The sequence below is a fragment of the Mauremys reevesii genome, unplaced genomic scaffold (assembly GCF_016161935.1).
Source record: "Mauremys reevesii isolate NIE-2019 unplaced genomic scaffold, ASM1616193v1 Contig1, whole genome shotgun sequence".
NCBI lineage: Eukaryota > Metazoa > Chordata > Testudines > Geoemydidae > Mauremys > Mauremys reevesii.
Genome location: NW_024100715.1, coordinates 4,002,896 through 4,026,026, shown reverse-complemented (window position 1 = coordinate 4,026,026; position 23,131 = coordinate 4,002,896). Strand labels below are relative to the sequence as shown.

The window sequence follows — 23,131 nt, the reverse complement described above, 5'->3', positions numbered from 1 at the left end:
GTTAACATTTAAACTCCACTGCGGGATTCCGCTGCCAGCCCCGTGCCATGGATGATGGATCCAGGCTTCTGTTCCCCCAACCAGGGCGGGCTCCAGGCACCAGCTTAGCAAGCAGGGGCTCGGGGCGGCCTCTCGGGAGAGGGGCAGCACGTCCAGGTATTTGGGGGAGGGTCCCTCGCTCCTGCTGAATTGCCACAGATCGCGATCGCGGCTTTTTATTTATTTATTTATTTATTGGCTGTTTGGGGTTGCAAAACCCCTGGAGCTGGCCCTGCCCCCAACACCAGGATCCCAGCTGCTGGCCCCGCCCCCACGGTACCAGCTGTCGACCACAGATCCCAGCTGCTGCCCCGCCCCTGGGGTCCCAGTTGCCAGCCCCACCACCGGGTCCCAGGCTGCCGGCCCTGCCCCCGGGGCTCTGCACAGGGTGGCAGCCGGGACCCTGGGTGCAGGGCCAGCAATGGAGTCCCCAGCACGGGGCCAGCAGCGAGCGGAATACCCGGGCACGGAGCGGCAGCTGTGCCCTGGGCATGGGGTCGGCAGCTGGGAGCTTGGGCGCTGAGCCGGCAACTGGGACCCTGGGCGGAGGGCAGCAGCAGAGCCCCAGGCACACAACACAGCAGCCAGGATCCTGGGCGCACAGGGCAGCAGCGGCGCCTAATGGCTAAATGTTTAACCGGAACAATTTTAATATTTTAAACATTTACTTTTTTAAAACACTAGGCAGGGCACACTCGGGAGGGGGCAGGGGAGAGGTGAGGTCTCAGGGGAGGGGCAGAGCGATGGTGGGGCCTTGGGGGAAGGGCAGAGTGGGGGCAAGGCCTCGGGGCACCCCCCGGGAAAGCAGAAAGTCGGCGCCTGTGAAGAGTACACCAGGCCTTATTCTGGAATAAGAGTATCCACAACAAAAATTGTCTCTGTATCAGTTTAACTGTACTGATATAACAGGGAAACATTTTCTGTGTAGACAAGAGTCATGTTTACAGTACAGACCTTTGCCGGCGTCGCTGTCGGTTCAGGGTGCATAGATGCAGTTATGTGAGCCAAACGGTGCTTTGACTGGTGCAGCTTGTTTTGCTCATGCAGGGTGGAATAAGCTAATAACTACAAAGCGGTGCTTTTAAGGGTCAGGTTTTTTCATTGAATAATACCAAGGTGGATTTGATTTAAATCAAATTGATTTAAATCACAGGTCAGGAAGGCTCGATTTAATTATGGATTTCTACATAAAAGTGCGTTCTTGTTGGTTGTTATAACTTTAATATTCTTCACAACTCAGAGGTAGATGTAGGTTTCATTTTTAGAAGGTACACACTATACATTTTTAAACCGTGATTTATTCTGAAAACTTTTCAGATCAGTTTTACAGCTCTATCAGAAAACAAATGATTGTTTGGTTATTTCATTTACCAAAGGTAATTGAAGCAGATATTTATGAAGTAATTGGGAGGTGAACTATCTCCAGTTCAACAGGTTAATCATTAATATTTGGAGGATTTTCTTGCCAGGCTGAATTAGGAGGAGAACGTCACCAGACAGACATTTACATTGTTTTATTTAACTAAAACAACAACGTTCTGTATTCTGGATTTTTTTCTTCAACAGCAAACATAATATTTTAACAAAACAAGCATATGAATTTTTGAATTTAGTTAAACATTCAAGTTTTTTAAAAATCAGGTTTGTTTTTGTTAAAAATTGTTTTTAACTAAAATAGTTAAATGAAATATAAAGCCTGTCTTACCCACAGGTAGAGGAACTTCATTCAAATATTCCCAAATTGGATTGGATTTTTTTTTATTTTTATTTTTTTTAAATCATTGATTTTTATCCACTCTGAAAAATACAGATTTGGTGACCCTGAAACATTTTGTGACTTTGTGTTGATTTCACTGAATTGTTTTAATTGGGTGGGTGGGGAACAAAAATTTCCAAAACAAATCAGAAGTTTCATTTCAAAAGGACACACTTTGATTTGTTTGGTTTGAAACTTGTTTGCTGTGCGTCCCTGTAGTTTTTTTTTCAATCAGCGTTTCTAGTCCAATGTCGCTCCAGCTCAGAAAGTCTCTTTCAGTTTCAGCATCTGTGGCTGGAAGTTCCTTCCCTTGTGCTCCCAAAAGGGCAAGGGGGTACATTTACCACTACAATAGACTCCAGATTTGGTGGCAGATTGCTATGTTGTTGAATGCTCTCTCACGGTTTTCTCACTGGTTTACATTCATGTCAACTCCTCCCCCAATTAGGGTGTTTCGTCCAGTTACCAGCGTGAGGCTGAACATCGGTTGCACAATTCTCTCCCAGTTGAGCAGTTCCTTTAGATTCAGAGTTGATGCTGCAGGAAACAGGGTGAGTTATTATTCTGATATTAGGAGACTAGTGGGGAGGGGGTCTGAGGGGAAGGCAGAGACCTGGCCCAGAGAGGCAGGGAATGGGGTGAAAAGAAGAGTTCTGAGAGAGAAATGCAGAGGAGGGCGGGTGATGAGGTGTGAAAGTTGGTGCAGCATTCAAAGCATTGCTGGGTGAGAGGAAGTTTTGGGTGGGGGACGGTTAGACAGCTGTAGATTTTGGGGGAGGCAGGTAATTTTGTTGAGTCAAAAATCCAGTTTCTATGAGGGAAAAAGTTCTGATGGAAAATATTCGACCGGCCTTATAAATTTCATGTAACTATCCAGAACATTCTGGTGTGTTCTTGGTCAACAAGGGAGCCATGCTGTAATGCTGACACGCAGTGGAGATTTCCAGCATTGCAGCCCGGTGATAGGGCAATGTTGGTAAACTGGTAAGCTTAGTACTAATGAGCACCCAAGGAGAAAACACTGGGTTGGGGAGAAAGAATTCAGCCTGAGAGAGACGGGGCAGTGCGGCCTAGCAAGCAGCGAACTAGACTGGAATTTGCAAGAGCTGGGTTCTATTCCTGGCTCTGCTGGGTGACCACAGGTCAGTCACTTCTCTCAGTGCCTTAGTTTCCCCCTCTGTACAATGGCAGTAGTGATATCGAAGTGCTTTGAGATCTTTTGAAGGTAAGAGCCAGGTATTATAAGATGAAGACTAGTCTTGTGGCAAAGACTGGGACTCAAAAGACCTGGGGTTCAATTCTGGACTCTGCCATAAACTCCAGGTGTGCCCTTGGGCCCATCAGGTAGAGCAAAATTTTCAAAAATGACACCGGCACCATGAGCGAAAAATTTTGAAAGGTATTTAGACACCTACAAATGCAGATAGGCACCTAGTGCTATTTACAAAAGCAGGTTAGGCCCCTAACTTCCATTGACTTGGGCTTCCATTTTCCAACCTCTCACTAACTCCCACTGAAATCAATATGAGTTAAGCACCTAAATACCTTTGAAGATCTGGACCTCGAAGAACAGCTCAGATGTCTGTCCTCCCACTGCCCAAAACACACTTTTCCTTCCCAAATACAGATTTTTGGGGTAAAGGAAAATTTCAGCACCTGTGACGAATATTTCAGAAGTTACGAGCAACTGAAAATTGGCAGGGAAGGGTGATTAGAATGGAAACAGGTTTGCAACCTCAATTACAACAGTGCTAGTAAATGCTCACTAAGACTAAATATTGGATTTGTTCTACCAGCCACATTTTTCTTTAAACTCAGCCCACGAATTCTCCTTTAGCTAATTGTGGCAGTGCGGCCAACAGATTGACTCCATGCTGGGATGTATTAACAACATGCAGTTCTGGGGTGTATTAACAGGAAGGTCGTATGTAAGACACGGGAGGTCATTGTTCTGCTCTACTCAGCGCTGGTGGGGCCTCATCTGGAGTATTATGTCCAGTTTTGGGCACCGCACTTTCAGAAAGATTGGAGAGAATCCAAAGAGGAACAAAAAAGATCAGAGGCTTAGAAAACATGACATATGAGGAAATTGAAAGAATTGGACATGTTTAGTCTAGAGAATAGAAGGCTGAGGGGGGACTTGCTAAGAGTCTTCAAATACGTAAAAGATTATTATAAAGAGGATGGTGATTGATTGGTCTCCAGGCCTTCCAGAGATAAGACAAGAAATAATAGACACAATCTGCACCAAGGGAGAGTTAGGTTGGCTATTAGGATAAACTTTCTAATTCTAATGATAGTTAAGCACTGAAACAGGTTATCAATGGAGGTTGTGGAACCCCAGGTATTTAAGAATAGGTTACAGAAACACCTGTCGGGATGGCCTAGGTTTACTTATTCCTGCCTCAGCATGCGGGGATGGACTAGATGACCTCTTGAGGTTCCTTCCAGCTCTTTATGAGTCTATGCTGCCTAAAGTATTTCAATTTATTTGTCTTGAAAGTTTAAATTAATTTCATCCAGTGAACTCTTGTCTGTTTTCTTTCATCCTCTGGTATAAGAACAGAGCAGACTATAACTCAAGTGGAGAAACCTTAGGAAGAAAAGAACCTGGAGCCAGGACTGTCACAGCTGATCGGGAGTAATTCTATATCAGTGAAAGAGTTGGTTGGGACACACAGACAGCTCGCTTCCCAGACGGAGAGGAAAGATGGAGAAAACTAATTCTCATTCTGAAAAGGTGCAATGTTGCAACTTGATTGAAAACGGTAATCTGCTGGCCATTCCTTCCTCTTTCTTTCTGGGGACATGGGGAGTGAAGCATGTTTTAAAGGATTAGACCCTGAGTGTCTGGGAAGGTTTGAATAGCCAATTTTTCAGAGGTTCTGAGAACTCACAACTTCCATTGTGTGAGCTGTGGGTGCTGAATGCACCTGGAAGCAGGACCAGCCAGAGGTGCCAAGATACTCCAAGCAACAGCCCTTGAAATTTAACCTATACAGAAACACCAGGAACACCTGAATAGCCAGACTTATCTTCTTCTTTTGTTTTTGGTCTGAAGACCCCAATCCTACTAACACTTAAATTAATGCTTAATTTTCAGCAGGTTAGTAGTCACGTAGGCTTCAGTCTCAGCTATTTGTGCCCACTGCTTTGAAAATAGATCCCTTCTTTGTACTTCTAGCTGCCTATTTTACAGCTGGGGAGCGAAATCACAAAGGATACGTGACGTATCCAAGGACGCACAGGGACTCAGTAATAGAGCTGGGAATTGTGTCCAGTGTCCCGAGTCCCATTCTAGTGCCTTAACCACATGTACTTTAGTAGCTGGAAACAAGGAAGAGGAGCCAGTGCCATGTGACCACCCAGCTCTCTGCAGACGACCAGCAAGGGCCGTCAGAGCAAAGTTGGACAACCACTTGACTAAGGGATCCTGAAAGATGTCTGAAATGAACCAGACCCTGCTTTAGTCTGAAATGAACCAGACCCTGCTTTAGCCAGTGGAGATGGCAAGAGGTCGGTGGCTATCAAGATTAGATCAGCAATAAATATCGCCCAGTGGAAGCCTGTCTAGAGCTTTAACTTCTCGTTCCCCTTTTTAGAAGAGGTGGGGGATGTTGTACGGCAACTGTAACTGCAAATTAAAGCAATTAAATTAAATTTGGGCAAGTCTGATGCATGGCTAGCTCTGCTAGATATTTGGATACTAATGGCTTTTTCTCTTCCAGGGGGCAAATCTGCATATCTCAGATTTCTTAGACGCTGGATTAGAATTGTAGTTGAAGCTGCACTTCTCATTTCTTTGATAGGTGAGTAAACAGCCTTTTGCTTAGCTCAGTATTTGTTCTCTGCATGGGGCGGTAACAAACCTGTATCCTGTCTTCCCAGCTTCCCCCTGTCTAGCCCTCATCGTGACAGCATTCCTCCACCCCTTTGAGTTAGAGCAGCATTATTATCCCCATTTGCCTCATGAGCAGAGCTGGCCTGGAGACAGAACTGAATTTCCATGGGAAATGTTGAGTATTTAGAATTTTTCTCCTCCTCAGTCAGAGACCAACTCAATAACCCGATGGGTAGGGAGCCAGGTTCAACTTCCAGGTCTGCCTGATTCTCAGCAAAGACTTGAACCCGCGTTTCCCACCTCCCAGATCAGTGCCCGTAGAAGTCAGGTGTGGCCTTGCAGGGACCTTGTCTCGGTTTCCTGTCTCTCAGGGCCTCTTGAGAACTCCACACAGTCCAAAAAGGTGTGAGGCAAAATTTCCCGGCTGTGGTTCTACTTTATTACATCCAAAGAAACTTGAACTAAAGTCTCTCCCTTTGGGCTCAGGGGGTTGCACGGCCCTCGTCTTTGGGGTTTGTATTTCCCAATCCTGGCTTGGAGTCTCTGGAGTTCTTCCCCCTCAGCAGAGCCCTCGATGGCTTTTTATCTGGCCTATGTGCTTGTTATTCCATTAACTGCCTAGATAGGCTCATTCCCCTTAATTTAGCTCCTTACCAGTAGCTTGGGCCTAGACTCCCCTTAAAGAGGCTAGCAAGCCCGTGAAAGTGCCCTAACCAATTGGCTACTCTGGGGCGTCTCTGTGTCTTGTTTTGATCCCCATAATCCCCTCCTGGACCCGAGAAACCTTCCCAACAAAACCGATCTGTTTCGGTGAAAAGTTTCAGTTTTGACAAATTGGCCTTTTCCAATTGAAAACGCGTTTTGTTAAAAAATTCCCGGCCGGCTCCAGTTATCATCTCCCATTTAAAGATGGGTAAACCAAGCACAGAGATGATATCCCTTCTGATCTTTCCTATCAGTTGCCCTCCAGCCAGCAACCAGACACTGAAGAGTCTAAATCTGGGGGGGTCTTCTTTTGATTCGTGCCCCTGTGACACAGAGAAGTGAGGCAGGAGAGAATCAGTTTCTTTCTTTCTCCTTTCCAGTGATGGGATTTAAAACCCAGCAGTCTTGTCCACTCTACAACGCTGCCTCATGTCCAATGAACTGTTCCACCCCGTCGTGTGTGGATGGCTGGATCGGATACCGAGGGAAATGCTACTATTTCTCAGAGGCTGAAGGTAACTGGACCTACAGCCAGAGCCACTGCTCTGCCCTCGGTGCCTCCCTGGCTGTGATTGGCACCCGGCAGGACCTGGTAAGGAAGAAACTGATTTGTTCTTTATGGCAATCTCAATAGACTAGGATTGCAATGCTAGTGATTGACTCATTTTGGGGTTCCAGGTTTGGAATGCTGGTGACTGACTTGTTCCAGGTTTGGAATGCTAGTGACTGACTCATTCCAGGGTTCTAGGTTTGGAATGTTAGTGTCTCATTCCGGGGTTCTGCGTTTGGAATGCTAGTGACTGACTTATTCCAGGGTTCCAGGTTTGGAATGCTAGTGACTGACCTGTTCCAGGATTGGAATGCTAGTGACCAATTCATTCCAAGGTTCTGGGATTGCAGTGCTAGTGACTGGCTCATTCCAGGGTTCTAGGTTTGGAATGTTAGTGTCTCATTCCGGGGTTCTGCGTTTGGAATCCTTGTGATTGTCTCATTCCGGGGTTCTGGGTTTAGAATGCTAGTGACTGACTCGTTCCAGGATTGGAATGCTAGTGACCAGTTCATTCCAGGGTTCTGGGATTGCAGTGCTAGTGACTGGCTCATTCCAGGGTTCTAGGTTTGGAATGCTAGTGGAAGCCAAACAGCATGGAAGTTTCAGCAGCTAGATTCAAAACTAGCACCTGTGTCGTCATGGCTGAGTGTAAGTTGAAAGGCAGTTCCCATTATAAGTCTATTGCTAAGATTTTCTAAAGTGATGGGTAATTTTTTGGGTGCCTAATACCAGATGGCTTCAGGGGGCCTGATTTTAAGAAATTGCTGAGCTCCCGCCTTCTAAAAGTCAGAGCCCTTTAAGGCTTTTCACGATGGGCACCCAAAAATTACTAGTTACGTTTGAAAATCTTGATCTCTCCGGGGCCTCAGTTCCCCCTCTGTAAAATGGGGTTAATAATCTTCACTGGTGTCTGTCTTGTCTGTGAGCTCTTGGGGCGGCGCCTGTCTCTCTTTATAGGGACATAAGACAGGCAGGGTCACTGAGTCCAGTACCTGCTATCGCAGGCAACCCCATTTGTTAATGAACTTATCAAGCTCCATCTTCAAACTAGTTGGGGTGTTTGCCCCCCTCCTTCTGCTATTGGTCAGCTGTTCCAGAACTTCCCCCCTTGATGGGTAGCAACCTACTTCTAATTTCCAGCCTGAATTTATTCATGGCCAGTTTGTCCCTATTTGTTCTTGTGCCAACATTCTCCTTGAGCCTCGCTAGCTTTTTCTCCTTCCCTTTCTCCTCTGCAGCATGGGGCACAGGTCACTTGCTGGAGGATTCTCTGCAGCCTGAGGTCTTCAAACCACAATTTGAGGACTTCAATAACTCAGACATAGGTTAGGGGTTTGTTATAGAAGTGGATGGGTGAGATTATATGGCCTGCGTTGTGCAGGAGGTCAGACTAGATGATCATAATGGTCCCTTCTGACCTTAAAGTCTATGAGTCTATCCCCTGATGTATTTATAGAGAGCAGTCAGATCCTTCCTCAGCCCCGTAAACAAACCAGGCTCCTCTCCCATGTGCATGTACATAATAATCTACACAGCCACTTCCTTCCCTTGGTGGGCAGTAGCTAAACAGTGCAAGGGCCACTGAGCAGAAAAAAGGTGTCTGCCAGAGAGAGCTCTGAAGAGGAGCTCCATCCCTGCATGGGAGTCATTGCCACTTATTCCCCACAAAAAGCATTTTGGCTTCCTGTCGCACGTTGATCCCAAGTGGTTTATTTTGTCTGAAGAGCTGTTATTATTTATTAGCGTCTAGAGGCCACCGCAGAGATGGGCCCCGTTGTGCAAGGCGCTGCATGGACACACCGCGAGAGACAATCTCTGCTGCAAAGATTTTATAATCCAAATAGCTCCTCAGGATCAGCACTAATGACTAATTACTTTTGCAAAGCACATCCATGGTGCGTTGTAGAAATATATTAGAGCAGGTCACAAATTGTCAAACGGAACAGTTGGGAAATGCTGGGTCATCGAAATATTTTGCTAGAATTTGTCAATTTAGAGTTTTTGATGGAAAATTATCAGTTTGAGGAGGCTGAAATGAAACATTCAGATTTTCCCAAAATGCAGTATTTCATTCCATGAAAAATTTCAAACTTTCAACTTTTTCTCCTGATTCAGGAGAAAACTAAAATTCAGAATTTTCCACCAGATGGAACTTCCATTTTTCCCTGCTCTAAAATGTAGACGTACATTCATAATCGTCGTCATCATTAGACATGCAGTCTACTAAGGACCGTTGCACCAGTCTGAGTGCCTGTGGTAGCTGGCGTCGCACCAGGTGTAGTGTGGTGAAGTTCCTAGATCTTGTTCAGTCCTGCGAACCCACAGATCTCTGGGGTGGCCCCGGATGTGGCACCAGCTAGGGTCAGGAAACAGTCCCGTTTGCGTGTTGCTGGAGAGTTTGAGAGCACGGTGCGCTGGGTTACTTTTGTCCATCTGGTGACATGGCAGAAGAGCCTGCAACACCGCTTTTGAATAGAATGAGCGACTGAAGGAAGGCCGGATCTTTGCGACATTGTGACATTTCCCAGAAAACCAAACCACGTTATGCTCAGGAATGGGCCTAGATAGAGTGATGGAACTATAGTCTTCTACAAGGGTGGGGTGGAATGATGCTGTGTGCAGTCACTGAACATAACGAGCTTCCTCTTTGCTTCTTTATCACCGGAAGGATTTCGTGCTGCGATATAAAGGCACCACAGATCCGTGGATTGGTCTCCGGAGGGGCTCCGATCATCACTGGAAATGGGCAGATGGCACCAAATTCAGCAACCTGTGAGTTTCTTTGTTCATCTGGAACGCTGAGTCAGGCTGGGCTGTGTTTAAAGCTGGAACTCAGGAGGTCTGGTTTCCATGCCCGGCTTTGCCACGGGCTGTGTGTGAGATCGGGGCCCGCGTCGTAGAATAATGCTTTGGCCAAATCGCTGGGTGGCTGGCCCTTTAAGGGGACATGGGTCTCAGCCCTGCCTGTGACGCAGTCAACTCTCCTGGGTGGGGGAAAATGGAGGTCATGTGACCCAATCAGGCGATAAGGGTGAGGCTTTGGGTGAATCAGAGGCTGAGCAGCTGGAAAAAGCACTCAGCCAGCATCTGGTCCCGGGAAAGAGAGCCGTGAAACCCTGGTCTAAAGGGAAGTGTGTGTGCAGGCTGGAGAGGCCGACTTGAACCACACAGTCCCAGGTAGCAGCACTGTGGAAACCCTGAACCTGGGGGGTGGGCGAAAGGAGGCTGACTTTGGGAGCCGGACTATGTTCAATACATTAGACCCCAAGGAGAGGGTGATACGATTTTAAAGACTTTTGTGCTGAGTGGCTGATTTCCAGGAACCTCAGAGGGAAACTGAGGCAGGGCCATGAGGGGTGCTTACAGGCCACATCTTGCTGTTCTTTCCAGGACTGAAGTCAGAGGAGATGCAAACTGCGCATTTCTGACGGAGACTACTGTCAGCTCTTCAAGGTGCTACACTGTGAGAAGCTGGATTTGCAACAAACTGTATGCGTAATAGATGAAGGGAAAGTAACACAGACATGCAGGGGGGATGCCGGAAATGAAAGACGTAAATCACAGTTTGACTCTGAAAACTGAGAGCAAAAAAACTGCACCTTAGGAGTACTGATTTATCGTCTCTTGGTGTCTCCAGATCAGATGGGCTCATTTGAGAAGTAAACAGATGCTGCTGGGGTTTCCTTCCCTCCCTCACACCCCCATTAGCTGCCAGCACCACAAGCTCGCCTCTGGGATCTGAGAGTCAAGCTGGGTTCTTAATTTCGTACAGCATCTCCAGTGATAAACGGTCTACAGGGCTGCCCTTTGTGGACATCCATGTTGTTCTTCCGTCCCTTTCCCGTCCTGCCTTCCATGACTGCCATGAGGCCCCCGTCCTCTTCCCATGCTGTCCCTCTGACCCACACAGCCCCCGTCCCCTCCCTATCCTGCCCTCTATGGCTCTTGCACCATCCCCCCCTTAACCTTGTCCAGCCCTTTACTGACCCTCCTGGAAAGGGTGTGTGTGCGCACCTATATGCTCCTTGAAATGTTTTTTATCTTGGTTATTCATTAAGGCAGTAATGGCTGAGCAGAAGCGTATTACCCCACTGCCCTAAGTATTTACACGTTGCTCGTTTCTGTGACCTCTGAGCCCCAGCAATTCCAGGCTACGAGCCCATAAAAAAAACTGGATTGAAAGCGTGAGCAGCGTGTTGTCATGAATGTAGGGTTCAGAGTGAAATCCGAGCCCCACTGGGGTCAATGGGACTTTCGCTGTTAATGTCAAGGGGGCCGGAACTTCACCCTCTGTTTATACATTCTTTGGGGTAGGGACCATCTTTGTGTGCTGTGTTTGTACAGCCCCTAGCACAGTGGGGTCCTAGTCCATGACCGAGGCGTTACTACAGTACTACTCCTACTAAAACAGAGTGATCATATGGACCTTTAGATCAACACAGTAATCCAGAACAAAGCAGGATTGTATTCACAAGAGTCTGTTAGCCACTATCACCAATCCCAAATATTCACAAATCAGGAGTCAAAACAGTCCTGAAAATCATGTGTGTGATTTAAAAACCATGAGACTTTATTAAAAAACAAAACAAAAAAGGGGGGGGGTCCTTTTTATTTGACTTCTGGGTTTTGAGCCTTCAGGGGGCCCTGTTTTCAAGCATTATGTCACAATCACAGGGGCTAGAGTAGTAGTGGGCAGCTGTGACCCGTCAGAGTAATCTGCTGGCGGGCCGTGAGACGTTTTGCTGATGTTGACCATCCACAGGCACCTCCCCCTGCAGCTGCTAGTGGCTGCGGTTCTCTGTTCCTGGCCAATGGGAGCCCTGGGAAGCGGCGGCACGGGGAGCGGTGCCTGCGGATGGTCAATGTCAACAAAATGTCTCATGGCTTGATGGGCCACATGCGGCCTGTGGGCTGCAGGTTGCCCTCCACTGGGCTAGAGACTTGCTGTTGTTTTAATTCAAGCTGAGATCATCCTATAATCACATGAGTCCAGGAGCTGGGGCTTTAAGAAACAGACTATCACAGGGCATGACTGCCCCATCATGCCCCCTTCTGTGGAGTGTGCCTCTGCAGGTGAACCCTGCCTTAGAGTCAGTTTCCATCTCTGAGGCAAGTCTTCTTGGCCTTCTGCACAGGGATCTGTGTTGGCGATTTCGCTCTGTCTTGCAGTGAAGTCACTACACAAATGTAACTCCTTCCTGGGTAACAAAAGTTCAAGCCAACGAAAGGTTCTTCTGCTCCTTTTGGGCTCCTCTTTAGCCCACCTTCTGGGCTCAGTTCTCCGTCTCCTTTGGGCTCCCTTTAGGTGCTTCCTTGTTCTGTTACAGAGCATTGACTTTTCCTGGGCTCCCTCTCAGTCTGCTACTCACTGGAGCTTCCCCCCAGAAAATGCTGATTTGACAACATTTAAAAAGTTTTGCTGGAACAGATTAATTTCATCAAAATTTTCAATGAAACATTATAGAAGCACTTCGTTTTGACGTTTATAGTCTAATATAGAAGCCAAAGTGAAGCACTTTAAGAAGGCTCTCTTGATAGTCCCCAAACAATTTACTTTGTTTCACAGGAAATGTTGACTTTTCATTCCAATTCTGGACAAAAGGAAATTCTGAAATGTCAGGATGTCTCGCGGACTGGGAATGCCACAGTTTGATTATTGTTACTCCGGGTTGACTTAGGTGCTTTAGAAGATAGTTTCATAGACCGTTAGCTTATCTAGTCTGACCTCCTATATAATACAAACCATTAAATTTCCCCTGCCCAGTTACTTGTGTTTGGTTAAAGCATAACTTGTGTTTGGCCAACATACATCTTCCAGAAGGGCAGCCAGTCAAGGCATCAAGAGATGGAGAATCCAACACTTCCTTTGGTCGTTGTTCCAATGGTTAATCACGCTCACTGTTAAGAAGGTCACAAAGGATCACCCCAGATCTTCTGAATCCCACCCCACAAGACCAGCCTCCCTCTAGAAGAAAGCCCCAAACAATTTCATCTGCTTGTATTTGGAAATATTTTTTCTCCTCCCTTTTCAAAACCACGTGGTGATCAAGCCGTGGGCTTAAAATGTATAACTCCAAGTAGTAAAACTCATCACTGCCCATATACTAAAATACAAAGCGTTCAATTTTTTCCAAGCAGGGACCACCAGGTTTATAGCAGGATGGCTCCGATCTGACAAATCCACTTGAATTCGGTGTTGCAAGATTCAGAATTAATCCGATTCCTTCTGATCATCCCACAGCTGTTTCCTTCAGCAGAGCCAGTTACTGGGAACCTGCAAAAGATCTGTGATTTAAAATGTGATTTATTACTATCGATATAAGAAGATTTCAGGAGCGTCACCTGTTTGTCACTCAAGTCTAAAATGTCTGTGGAGTTAGTGTGAAATGATGGAATCAGCTACAAGCACGGTTGAGGGTTTGTTTTGTTCAGAATATCGCCATGTTCAGCCACTAAATATCTTACAACTGATCGTGTAAAGATTATGGCTCCAAGTGTGGCTTGCAATTGGCACTGGGTGAATAATGATTTTCCGGTTTGTTGGCAATTTCGTCCACACACAAAAAAATTTGTTTCTTGCTGGACCGAAACCAAAACTTATTGAGATTTTTGGCGAATCATAAAATAAAATTTTTAAAATGTCATTTGGGATCCAACTAAACATGTTCTGTTTCGATTTTGACCATTTTAAGACGTTTTTTCAATTTAAAAAACATAAAGAGAATTTTTAAATGAAAAGTAATTTCAAGCCGAAAAATGGATATTTTGTTTTCATAGATTCCACGGGTAGAAAGTACCATTGTGATCACTTAGTCTGACCTCCGGTATAACACAGGCCCAAGACCTGCCCCAAAATAATTCCTACCTAGAGCAGATTTTTTTAGGAAAGCATTCAATCTTCATTGAAAAATTGCCAGTGATGGAGAATCCACCAAGACCCTTGGTAAATTGTTCCAATGGTTAATCACTCTCACTGTGAAAAATTTACACATTATTTCCAGTCTTAATGTGTCTAGGTTCAGCTTCAAAGCACAGGATCATGTTATACCTCTCTCTGGTCGATTGAAGATCCGATTATTAAATATTTGTTTCCCATGTAGATACGTATAGACAGTAATCAAGTCACCCCTTAACCGTCTCTTTATTAAGCTAAATAGATGGAGCTCTCTGAGTCTAGCACTATAAGGCAGGTATTCTAACCATTTCATCGTTCTCATGGCTCTTCTCTGCACCCTCTCCAATTTATCAACATCCTACTTGAATTGTGGCCACCAGAACTGGACACAGGATTCCAGCCACTGTTGCGCAGTGCCAAATCCAGAGGTAAAAAAACCTCTCTACTCCTACTTGGGATTCCCCTGTTTATGCATCCCAGCATCGCTGTAACTCTTTGGCCACAGCGTGAAGCTCATATTCAGCTGATTATTCACCACAACCCCCAAAGCTTTTTCAGAATCCCTGCTTCCCAGGATAGAGTCCCCCATCCTGTAAGTAGGGCCTGCGTTCTTTGTTCCTAGATGTATACATTTACATTTAGCTGTACTAAAACGCATATTGTTTGCTTGCGCCCAGTTTAACAGACGAGCTAGATCGCTCTGAATCAGTGACCTCTCCTCTTCATTATCTACCATTCCCCAGTATTCTGAAAATGTCTAAATTGAATGCTTTGATTGATGGATCAATCGATTGATTTTCTGAAATGAACAATTCGGTGGAGCTTACATGAATTTGCAGAACATTTTGGTGTCACGGAATCTATTTTTTTTGCCAAAAAAAAGGTTTTGGCGGAAAGTTTTTGCGTAGCTCTGTTACATTCTTCCTGCATCCATGAGGGGGAGGTAGAGGCATAAGAAGGAATGAGTTTAGCAATTGCTAATTCTTGAGGATGAAGAAGACCTTTCACCAACAGAAATTGGTCCCATAAAAGAGATTTCCTCACCCACCTTCTCTCGCTCAAATCCTGGGACCAACACAGCTACAACTTTTCTACCTCATGTTAACCAGTAACCACTTACAAACACTCACAGACTTTGATCTAATGGGGAAGTGTCCACCCAGGTCCATTTCTTCTCTGGCGATTTAATGGTGAGTCCAATCCAAACAAGATTTGTCCCTTGAGTAATGTTCTGTATGAACTCCTGCCAAGTGTGAGACAGATGCATCAGGGCGAATATAATTCTCTGGGTTCTTGTGTTCTCCTCATGACCCATGGGAATCCCATCTTGTTGAAAGCCCCATGGGACTGGAAGGATGTAGCTGGATGCAGTGGTGGAGCAGTGACTTTACACAGCACCATATGCTGGCATCCACACCACTATAACTATATAATTTGGGGGAGGTTTGAGCATTGGCCTGCTAAAGCCAGGGTTGTGAGTTCAATCCCTGAGGGCCCCACTTAGGGATCTGGGGCAAAAATCAGTACTTGGTCCTGCTAGTGAAGGCAGAGGGCTGGATTCAATGACCTCTCAAGGTCCCTTCCAGTTCTATGAGATCCATGCATTTATAACTCCAACAGATTCCCATCTCTGAGCCCTCTTATAGAGGAAAGCACAGAGATGGGCCAGAAGCAGGAGCATGTGCAGGGGAAGAGTCAGTGAAATTTTCCTATGGCTCTTGAGACCAACAGCCTGGAGCAAGACCACGTCCTCTGTCCCTCCCACTTACCCACAAGCCCCTTCCTCAGTAGGGCTGTCTCTACTGCCTGCAGTGGAGAGACACAGATTTAAACCAGCAGGGGGTTCAGGTGCATGGAATTTTCCATTGAGGATGTTTGGCGACATGGGACAGTCTAGCCCAGCTTGTTAAACCAAACATTCCACCTCTGAAATTCACCCTCATCCGCTGTGTTAGCAACATCCCCGGTAAACCATAAACAAAACCTCCCCAGGCAAAGTTAACCCCCCAGCTTCATTTCTTTACCATCTCCTCCCTGTCCTGGATCACCAGCATCTGAGACGTCCTCATTTCGCAGTCTTTAAAGCTCTCGCTCCAGAACTTACTCTCTTTAGAGACCCAATAGCATTTGTCCCTGTGGGGCAGCCAGTCCCGGGGGCAGACTTTGCACCCGGAACCATCTGGAAAGAGACAGAAAAGCAGGAATTGAGGATTCTCGGGGGAAGCTCAGGCTGGAAGATCAGGGATCTGCAGTTTGGGACTGAGGGGCATTAGCAGAGTTGGAGCAGAGGGGGGATGCAGGGCTGGGATAGCAGGTGTCTTCTGGTCAGGACCTAGCTAAAAACTGGAAAAATGTGAGCAAAGGCTGAGAAATACCCTGAGTGACCACTAGATGTCTCAGCTGACCCACAAAACTGGCCCCAAGAATGTGTTATTACTCTTAACAGTAAGGCCGCACCAAGCAGAAATGAAGGGGGCTGGTGGAGGAAGATACAATTATGGGCCTATGGCATATTTCTGCTGGACACACCACCTTTCCACCTCTCCAGTCAGGGTAGGCACCAAATCTAGCCGCAGCCAAACGTCAACAGAAATATTCCAAGGAATCGGTTTGAACTTTGAACCTCCCAGTGGAAACCAGTTACTTTATGCTAGCAAAGTGAGTGCCACATCCGCCTCCAGTAGCTAGTCCACAGAAAGGAGAATAACTTTAACATAAGAACATAAGAGTGGCCATATTGGATCAGACCAAAGGTCCACCTAGCCCAGTCTCCTGTCTTCCGACAGTGGCCAATGCCAGGTGCCACAGAGGAAATGAACAGAACAGGGAACCATCAAGTGATCCATCCCCTGTCACTCATTCCCAGCTTCTGGAAAACAGAGGCTAGGGACACCATCCCTGCCCGTCCTGGTTAATAGCCATTGATGGACCTATCCTCTATGAATTTATCTAGTTCTTTTTTGAACCCTGTTATGATCTTGGCCTTCAAAACATCCTCTGGCAAGGAGTTCCACAGGTTGACTGTGCATTATGTGAAGAAATACTTCCTTTTGTTTGTTTTAAACCTGCTGCCTATTAATTTCATTGGGTGATCCCTGGTACTTGTGTTGTGAGAAGGAGTAAACAAAACTTCTTTATCTACTTTCTCTACACCAGTCATGATTTTATAGACCTCAATCATATCTCCTCTTAGTCGTCTCTTTTCCAAGGTGAAAAGTCCCGGTCTTATTAATCTCTCCTCATACGGAATCTGTTCCATACTGATACTCCTAATAATTTTTGTTGCCCTTTTCTGAACCTTTTCCAATTCCAGTATATCTTTTTTGAGATGGGGCGACCAGATCTGCATGCAGTATTCAAAATGTGGGCGTACTATGGATTTATATAGAAGCAAGATGATATTTTCTGTCCTATTATCTATCCCTCTCTTAATTATTCCCAGCATTCTGTTTGCTTTTTTGACAGCCGCTGCACATTGAGTGGATGTTTTCAGAGAACTATCCACGACTCCAAGATCTCTTTCTTGAGCGGTAGCAGCTAATTTAGACCCCATCATTTTGTATGTATAGTTGGGATTATGTTTCCCAATGGGCATTACTTTGCATTTACCAACATTGAATTTCATCTGCCATTTTGTTGCCCAGTCACACAGTTTTGAGAAATCCTTATATAGCTCTTCGCAGTCTGCCTGGGTCCTAACTATCTTTAGTAGTTTTGTATCATCTGCAAATTTTGCCTCCTCACTGTTTACCCTTTTTTCCAGACCATGAATGAATATGTTAAATAGGACTGATCCTAACTTTCTACTACTGCCAGCTATTGGAGTTACTCCTTTAGCTCACCCAGTAGAAGACTGTGCTATGGGACCTGGGGTTCAAACCCCACTGATGACCCTACCAAGGGAAATGAGATGTGCAGACATGTCTTCCCGGTGGTGTGAAATGGTCATCGCAACCCGGTGTCCGAAGGAGGTGAGGTTACCTGCAGCGCTGCCGGGTGCTGAGTCGCACAGACGCTGCCTCAAGTGAGACACCAGCTCCTCCAGGGATGCGTTCCCTGCTGCTCCAAGACGGTCTTCATGAGCTGGACCCTGGAAAACTTAGCAGCATCCAGCAGAGCTGGGGTTAGGAAATTGCCTGACAGTGCCTGACTGTAATAAAGCATCAGACAATGTGGATCGGGGTCAGTTAGGCAGAAAGGCAGAGGGAGAAGACCAGACGTTAAATATTTTAGTGGAGGGGAATCTATGGTTCTCTTGCCTTGGATGATTGCTAGCTCCAGCCTAAATTTCAAATTGAAACTGTCAAGGGCTAGTGTACCGGGTTTTCCTTTTGGATATTTGGAGAGGATAAAGCTGGTGGGACAAAAAGAAAGGAAGGGTGGTTTGCGGCTCATATTCAGGCAACATTTCCAATGAAGTTGATGAGTGTTTGACAGAGGTAGGGTGGTTCTTGTGGTTCAGGTCGTGGATGGAGGTGTGGCTTCAATTCCCAGTTCTGCCCCAGACTCAGTCTGTGACTGTGGGCAGGTCATTGCATCTTTGTGTGCCACTTGTGCCTCAGTTTACCACCTGTGATGTGGGAGTACAGAGCCTTCCGTTGTTTGTCTTGTCTATCGAGATGGTGAATTGTTTGGGGCAGGGACTGTTTTTCTGCGTGTGTCTGTGCAGAGCCCGGCACACCGGGGCCCTCATCTCAGCTGGGGCAGGGACTGTCTCTCGCTGTGTGTCTGTGCAGCGCCCAGCACAACGGGGCCCTGATCTCAGCTGGGGCAGGGACTGTCTCTCGCTGTGTGTCTGTGCAGCACCTGGCACAACGGGGCCCTGATCTCAGCTGGGGCAGGGACTGTCTCTCCCTGTGTGTCTGTGCAGCACCCGGCACAACGGGGCCCTGATCTCAGCTGGGGCAGGGACTGTCTCTCCCTGTGTGTCTGTGCAGCGCCCGGCACAACGGGGCCCTGATCTCAGCTGGGGCAGGGACTGTCTCTCGCTGGGTGTCTGTGCAAGGCCCAGTACAATTAATTGAGTTAGAAAAAAAATTGTAGTACATAGGCTTGGAAGAATTTGATTTTTATCGGTAAACCTTGACTTCACCAAATACACACAAACTAATGAAAAACTATTTATGGATAATAATCTAATTTTACTTGTATATTTTGACATGTGATACTGACAATTTCTGTGTGAACTGTTATAAAGCTTTAACTTTTAGAATCACAACGTCTGCTGTCATTAAATAATTATTGACTGACCCCACTGTTGTCCTGCCACCCTATAATTTCCCACAATTGTGAACATTTAAATAGATACAAATATGAAAAGCTTAATACCCGTAATTTTTCACAACTGTGAAATTTTAACTTGAGAAAATTTTTAAAAATACTTAAAAATAAACATTGATATTATCCCTCAACATTATAAAAATCAATTGAAATCTGCCAAATCTAGTTAGACTGTTACTTAGCGAAGGTGATAGCACTCTAGAAATCTATCTAAACCAGACTGCATTTGATAGATTTAAAAAATGGTTGGGACCCCAGACACTTACCCCAGGCGCCTAGTGCAATCCCTGCTAACGTCAGAATGATACACCAGGCCCCCAAAGCTCCTAGAGCGATTCTGTAACAACGGGAACTCGGAGGAGATTCTGGAAGATGAAAGATTTAGTGAAACATCATCATTAATTAATTAACTCCAGCAAAGGGCTCTGAATAGGAAAAATGCTAGGTCAGGAGTAAATGTTATCAGCCCTGACTCTTAGTTCCAAAATTCCCCCTGCAGCCAATCAGCGTTTTTGCCAGAGGACGCCTGGGTTTCTGGTTAAAACACTGTGGATCGGGGTTTAATTCCTTGCTGGGCCAGGGCCACAGATTCCTTGTCTCACTCTGAGCAACTTTGCTCAATCTCAGATACTGCGGTGATGCGCGTGGGATTGGAATTGGGTAGAATCTCCTATGTCTCATTTCTCCCCATCTGAAGAGGGAAAATAATCCTCTCTTTAGGCTGTAAATTCTTTAGGGGAGAGACAGTTTCTGGTTACACGTCTGTACACCACCTAGCGCATAAAGGTCCTGATCATGGATGGCATCTCTAGGCGCTATTGTAAAACAAAGACAAAATAATAACAAGAAGAAATACCATTGTCAGCTCCAGCGGCTGGTCAGTGAGACTGTAATATAAACTGAGGTTTTAAACAATAGTCTGCGAAATTACTTCAGCAGGAAATACTGGAAATCTGCAAACCTAACCTGATTTCTTCAATACCAGAATAATAACTGCACATCTAGCACCGGCAATACCAGAGTCCAGATTCAAGTAATCATTTTTCAGACTGGGCCTCTCTCTACTCCAGTGTATTGTCCGCACAGCCAGTGGCACTAAACTCCGTCATCACTAACACTGCAGCTGTATGTTATGTTAGTAATATAATTACACCAAGAGGTTCCGACTGAAATTGAGGGCCCTAATTGTGCTGTGCCCTGTACATGTTGCTAGTAAGAGGCCATCTCTGCCCCAAATAGCTTATAAAATAAGGAAACAACAGACAAATGGTCGGAGGAGGAAAGGAGACGCCCAAGGTCTCCGAACCAGGATTTGAACCCAGATCTCCTACCCACTAGAGCACATGGCCTCTCATACCCAGGGAAAATGCTTTCTACTCGTCCCCTCCTTGAATCCTTTGGCATAAAAACCCAGGCGGTGTGTCTCAAACTGAAGACATTCTACGTCAATACCTTGGCCTCCGTCTGGAGACGGACTGGCTGAGTTTCCCCTCTTCGGCCGGAGGTTCAGTACTGTGTACCCTTCGTCGTCCTCCATCTTCCCCAAACTCAGCGGAGCTGCATCTTCAAACAAACAGATCGAAATGAGAACTAAGTGCCCCCAAGAGTGAAACTGACCTACTGCCGCCTTTAAGCGAAGTCCTGGCAGCTTCTCAGGCCTGTGAAACCACACAGGAAATTTAGATGCGCGAGTGGAAACATACGGCCCAGTTCTCAGGTCCAGCTGAGTGGCGCTCTGGTGACAGAAGTACTTGGTGCTGCTGTTTTTTCATTCCGAAACATTTTCGAACAGAAAATGTCTTTTTTTCTAGATGAAAATCTTCATTAAAATGTTCATTTCTTTAAATACGTTTGCTGTTTTTGATTCCCCAAAGAAGGGCTTTTTTCCTCTCCTTTCTTTTTGTGCGGATTTGGATAATTTGGATAACAACATTTAGGAGACATCATGAGATGACCATTGGTAGCTGGGCTGAAACATTAGCAACTTCCTTAAGGTTACTATGGTGATAAGGTGACATCAGTGTTAATGAATATCAGGGGAACGAATAAGTTGGCTTATGAAAACTGGGTCACCCCGAAAGTAAAGGGGTGTCGGTGTTCAAATAAGGAAAGGGGGTTGAAACTTTCATCAATGTCTGTGAACCCCAGCGGATGCCACTTTACACATTATAAAAGCTGCATGCCGTGGTGCAGGCCAGGATGCGGAGGGAGAGGGGGAGATGGCAGGAGGATGGCCACTGGTGGTGGTGATGAGGTGAGGATGAACACATGGGGGTTTTCCACAGGGCAGGGTGTGAGTTATGCAAATACTATGTGTGATGTATTATTGTGAGTGAAAAAGCCTATCCTGTGACAGGGTGTATAACCCCTCACTGGACAGGAGGGGGTCAATGAACAGCTATGGGCTAAGGAGGCTCCACCCACCCCTATACACTTACTGAGCATGCTCGGGTTGGAGGCCGGGTTTAAAAGCCAGCCAGGTAGCTCAATCAGAAGCCGGCAAGCCAGGGAGGAGGATGTTCCCTGGGAGCTCCAGGGAAGGACTACAGCTGAGTCTGCATCGAGCCGACTACATCCAGTGACAGGAAGCTCTGAAGGTGACACCTCCCTCAGAGGCAGGCGGTGGCCAGGTAGGGTACGGACTGAGGTAGGAAGAGATCCAGGGGAGCTGACAGAAGGCTGAAGCCAGATGGAGATGGGTGAACGGCTGAACCGGTCTCACAGAGTCCTGGGTCAGGACCTGGTGGAATGGGAGGGCCCAGGTGCCCCAACCTCACCTGAACTGAGGCCACAAGGCAGGAGACCCCTAAACCACGCCCTGATCACGCGTCATGATCTTCCACTCCAAAGAGAGGAGATGGTGCGTGACGCTTTGCATGCTCTGAATGAGCAAATTACACTGCAAGGCGTTTTCCAAACACCAAACACGAACAATGGGGAAACACTCCCGGTTCTTCAATTAAGGGGGTGCCGTCCATTTCCTTGCTGAGGGGTTAAAGGTTAACCCGATCCAAAGTGGAACGTCAGCATCTGTGATAGTCTGTATGTTACCCTAGAAAGTGCAACAGAGGCCTCTGGGTGAATGTACCGCCCTAGAATTCTCTTCTGTGCTGCTAATGTTGGGGCAGAAATGATATTAGACACACTAGATGTGGCAATGCAGGAAGACCTAATGGCAATAAAACAACCAAACATACTCTACTGGAGAAAGTCCCTTCGCTTGTAAAATGAAGATTGAGCCTCCTTCTGAGCACCTTGTCTCTTTAGATTGTACATTCTTTGGCTCAAGGACAGCATCTCACTATATGCGCAGCCGGCTCCCAACAGAATGGGTTCCCCAGCCTAATCTGACCCATTTGCTGTGCTGCCACAATATACATAGAATCATAGAATCGTAGGACTGGAAGGGGCCTCGAGAGGTCGGCTAGTGCAACCCCGTAGGACTGGAAGGGACCTCAAGAGGTCGGCTAGTGCGGCCCCCTGCACACATACAGTGTTATTCTGGCATTATTGCTAATAGAATCTTAGCACTCTAAGCTGCTGACCGTTAAGCAAAACATTGCTGGGATTGGAACCTGTGTATTAGCTTATTAAGGAGACGCCTGATGGCTGCCTGGATAATTATTGTTCTTCGTACTCTGCTAGAATTTAGGAACGTAGGAATTCCCAGACTGGGTCAGACCTGAGGTCCCTCCAGTCTCCCGGTCTCTGACAGTGGCCAGTACCAGCTGCCACAGGGGAAGAACCCACGTGAGTTCTCATCCTGATTTATAATAGATTCTAGATCTCTCAGAGATAGATTAGTGGCTTAAGCCCTGCAGGAGAGAGTTAATGTCCTGCCAATGGTAATCCGATAACGATAACATAATGGAGATCAATTGTTCTCCATGACCACTGAACGTAGGACAAGAAGTTCACACACAGACTCTGCCCTGGCTGAGATCCAGGGTTTTGTGCTGAGCGCTGCACAGACACCGAGCGAGAGGGAGTCCCTGCCCACAAGCGTTTACCTTCAGAGGCAGCACAGTCAGCTGGTGGCAGATCCTCTCCACCTGCCATCTCCAG

The 23,131-nt window shown here is 46.3% G+C and overlaps 2 protein-coding genes across 3 annotated transcripts; one reads left to right on the top strand and one right to left on the bottom strand.

Annotated features, from left to right (window-relative positions):
- Nucleotides 1–2,250: 2,250 nt before the first annotated feature.
- LOC120392421 (C-type lectin domain family 2 member H-like) lies at nt 2,251–11,450 on the top strand. 2 transcript variants are annotated; one of them, XM_039517171.1, is made up of 6 exons: nt 2,251–2,346; nt 4,362–4,563; nt 5,524–5,604; nt 6,722–6,933; nt 9,560–9,663; nt 10,282–11,450. In XM_039517171.1, the coding sequence occupies exons 2-6, from the start codon at nt 4,506–4,508 to the stop codon at nt 10,388–10,390; spliced, it is 564 nt and encodes a 187-aa protein (XP_039373105.1). In that variant the 5' UTR covers nt 2,251–2,346; nt 4,362–4,505; the 3' UTR covers nt 10,391–11,450. The 2 variants fall into 2 exon arrangements, with proteins under 2 accessions (XP_039373105.1, XP_039373106.1); XM_039517172.1 differs by having other exon boundaries at nt 2,293–2,346; nt 4,357–4,563.
- A 1,521-nt stretch (nt 11,451–12,971) lies between these two features.
- LOC120392374 (killer cell lectin-like receptor subfamily F member 1) lies at nt 12,972–20,603 on the bottom strand. The gene is made up of 6 exons (XM_039517090.1): nt 20,519–20,603; nt 19,333–19,431; nt 17,768–17,884; nt 15,811–15,965; nt 14,917–15,029; nt 12,972–13,165 (listed from the first exon to the last, which is right to left on the bottom strand). The coding sequence occupies exons 1-6, from the start codon at nt 20,601–20,603 to the stop codon at nt 13,042–13,044; spliced, it is 693 nt and encodes a 230-aa protein (XP_039373024.1). The 3' UTR covers nt 12,972–13,041.
- Between the last annotated feature and the right edge of the window lie 2,528 nt (nt 20,604–23,131).